Raw genomic sequence first — 3153 nt, forward strand, 5'->3', positions numbered from 1 at the left:
GGGGGCTCGGGGGTGGGCTCCCGTCGGAGCATCCCCTCGGGGGCGAGCGAGCCCTCCCGGGCAGTTTTCCCCGGGGGGGACACGGGACACAACCACTGCGGGGGACCGCTGTGTCTTTGCTGCCTGTGACCGCTTGCTTCTCTCTTTCTCCAGAAAAGCACCGGGGATTTGCCTTCATTGAATTTGAGCTGGCAGAGGTGAGAAAGGGGCAAATGCTTGAGCTGCTTGGGCCCTCCTCTCCCTGCCGTGGTGTTTTTGGGCTGGATCCTCTTCCAGGGGACAGCAGCGTTGCAGTCGGTGGAAGCAGGCGGGGGTTATCAGCCACAGCCTCGGATTGTTATCAAGCAGCGGGAGCTGCTCTTCTGCCTTTCCAAGTTCTTGCTTTTCCCATTTTCTTTTGAGCTGAAGCATGGCCACTGCTGGCCCAAACTGCTCTGCTGCTGTCCCAGGAGCTCAGCAGCAGCGGGTGGGTTTCTTGGGCAGCACAGGGTGTCATATATTTGTTGTCTTATAATCTGTCCTGGGCCTCGTACACAAGATCTCTCCTCCCAGATATTCTATGTAAGCGATAAAGCATTGTACATAAAATGGGTTTGCTGGATTGGTTGTGGGAAGACCAGCCCCAGATACTGGGTTGGATACGGCTCTTGCAAGATTCATCAGTTTTGACAGCCCTGGGGTAGATGAGGTTTAGGAAAACAGTCCTTTGGCAGTCTTTTCTGCAACGAAATGCTGGGGCACATGTAGGCTGAGCCTTGCTTTTAAAGGTAGAGAGAGAAGAAACAATAATGATTTTCTTTTGCTTTTTTGGCAGGATGCGGCAGCAGCTATTGACAACATGGTACGGACCCTGTTCCCACTCGTCTGCGGAGACGCGTGGCTTTGCCATCTTCCCAGTAGCACAGAGCAAGGCCCTGTGTCGTGTGGGCTATGTGGAGAAAGCAAGCTCTGTTTTCCTCTGATCTCTGCAGGGATTTGGGGGGCACGGTGATTTTTTACCTGTGGTGGGCTTTGTTCTGGTTTTTTTTCCTCTGCAGAATGAATCTGAGCTCTTCGGCAGGACGATTCGTGTGAACTTGGCCAAACCAATGCGAATTAAAGAGGGATCATCCAGGCCTGGTGAGTTGGTGCCTAGGAGGGGAGCGCATCCCCGTGGATGTTCGGAGCTTTGTGCATTAGCCTTTCTCTCTGGTTCCCCAGACCCTGAGGCAGAGACCTCTGCTCTGCCTCCCATTCGGGGATCTCGTGGATCTGGTTATTAGCATTCTAATAACCAAATAACCTAATAACCAAAAATATCCCCCAGTTCCTTGGATGGAAGTACTCTTGGCTGCACTTCCAGTTGCCTTCATGCCCTCTGACAGAGGACACAGCATGCACACATGTGCCAGGCAGAATTACCCACACATCTGGCCACATCTGTAAAAGCAGATGGGGCCAAGGCCATCCCGAGCAATTGCCCTGCGAGGCGGTAGTCATAGGGAACGGGCCGTGAGCTTAGCTTGCCCTGCCCGGTGATGTGTGGCACCTCTGGGAGAGAGAAGGGATGACTTTGTCCCTTATTTCCCTGCACTCCATGTCTTTTGGGGTAGGCTGCTGCCAGCCGAGTGCTCCCACACCGCGGGTGCGATCTGCTGCCAGCGCCGTGCTGCGCCCTGACCCGTGCAGCCGCGTGTGTGCTCACGCGTGGCCCTTTGGTTTGGTTCCTGTGCTCTGACCCTTCCTTTTGCCCTCGCAGTCTGGTCGGACGATGACTGGCTGAAGAAGTTTTCGGGGAAGACTCTGGAGGAGAACACAGAGGAGGCAGGAGCAGAGGCTCCCAAAACAGAGGTGCAGGAGGTAGGAAGAACAACTGAAGCCATCTGTATTCTTGCTATCCCAAAGACTGAGAGTGCGGGGTCAGCCATCTCTGGAGACAGAGCAGAGGAATGTCATCTCAACTTGCTTTTTTTTTCTTTTCCTGCCCAGGGCGAGCCTCCTGCCAAGAAATCCCGGGTCAACCCTCAGGTTTACATGGACATCAAGATCGGAAACAAACCTGCAGGGCGGCTGCAGATCCTCCTGCGCTCAGATGTGGTGCCCATGACCGTAGGTGAGGAGAGGGTCAGCCTCCCCAGCGTGGTGCCTTTCAGCTGCGACGCAGCTCTCACTTCTCTCCCCTTTGCCCCCAAACAGAGAATTTCCGCTGCCTCTGCACCCACGAGAAAGGCTTTGGCTTCAAAGGGAGCAGCTTCCACCGCATCATCCCCCAGTTCATGTGCCAGGCTGGCGACTTCACCAACCACAACGGCACCGGAGGCAAATCCATCTATGGGAAGAAGTTTGATGATGAAAACTTCATTCTCAAACACACGGGGCCAGGTAGAGCCATCTCCCCAGGCAGGGGCTGGAGAGCAAATGGCTCTCATCATCTAGGGGCCACACTTGGGCTGTTTTGACACCCAGACCATGTTGATAGTAGCAGCCCTGAATTATTATCTACATTGGCCAAACGCTTCTGCCGCAGTGTTATCTGTTGCGGTCAGACCGTTTTGTATCACTGGCAAGTAGAAATGCATCAGTCGTTCTCTATCCATGCGCTGTTAATTTCCACTATTAATAATGGAGAAAGAGTTTCAAAGCTGCTTTCCTGTTTGATTTTAAAGGAGGAATGTCACAGCATTCTATGTGTGACTGTGAAAAGCAGCAAAAAGCAAGCAGGTTTATCTCCATACAAACAGCTTTTCTATTACTGCAACTAAAAATAGATGAGCAATTTCCACCACTTTCCATCTTTCATGCTTGCAAATGTTTCTCTCTTGACATAACTGGTTTCCAATAGTTTCTGTGGAGTTTAATATTCAGAGGCTCTCCTAAAACAGGCAGCGTTTTGCAGAGCATGGGAATGGGTTTGGGTCGAAGTAGCGGCTCACGTGCTGGAGCTCATTGCTCCCTCCCCAGCCATAACACTGCACTTTTTGATCACAGGGCTGTTATCGATGGCAAACTCTGGCCCAAACACCAACGGCTCCCAGTTCTTCATCACTTGTGATAAAACAGACTGGCTGGACGGGAAGCACGTGGTGTTTGGGGAGGTGACGGAGGGCATGGATGTGGTGCGGCAGATTGAGGTAGGTGCCGGCAGCAGGGTGGTTGGGGCAGAGCCCACCTCCT

The 3153-nt window shown here is 52.9% G+C and overlaps 1 protein-coding gene across 1 annotated transcript in view; it reads left to right on the forward strand.

The window, feature by feature from the left end:
- Positions 1–153: 153 nt before the first annotated feature.
- PPIE (peptidylprolyl isomerase E (cyclophilin E)) overlaps positions 154–3153 on the forward strand; it is a gene marked incomplete at its 5' end in the record, with an annotated part of 3125 nt that continues 125 nt past the window's right edge. Inside the window, 7 exons of the mRNA XM_009576719.1 lie at positions 154–197; positions 815–841; positions 1038–1119; positions 1739–1839; positions 1969–2092; positions 2176–2361; positions 2968–3110. Of these exons, the coding sequence (XP_009575014.1) occupies positions 154–197; positions 815–841; positions 1038–1119; positions 1739–1839; positions 1969–2092; positions 2176–2361; positions 2968–3110 (707 nt within the window). The remainder of the gene's footprint in view (positions 198–814; positions 842–1037; positions 1120–1738; positions 1840–1968; positions 2093–2175; positions 2362–2967; positions 3111–3153) is intronic.

The sequence above is a fragment of the Fulmarus glacialis genome, unplaced genomic scaffold (assembly GCF_000690835.1).
Source record: "Fulmarus glacialis isolate BGI_N327 unplaced genomic scaffold, ASM69083v1 scaffold25334, whole genome shotgun sequence".
Taxonomy (NCBI): domain Eukaryota; kingdom Metazoa; phylum Chordata; class Aves; order Procellariiformes; family Procellariidae; genus Fulmarus; species Fulmarus glacialis.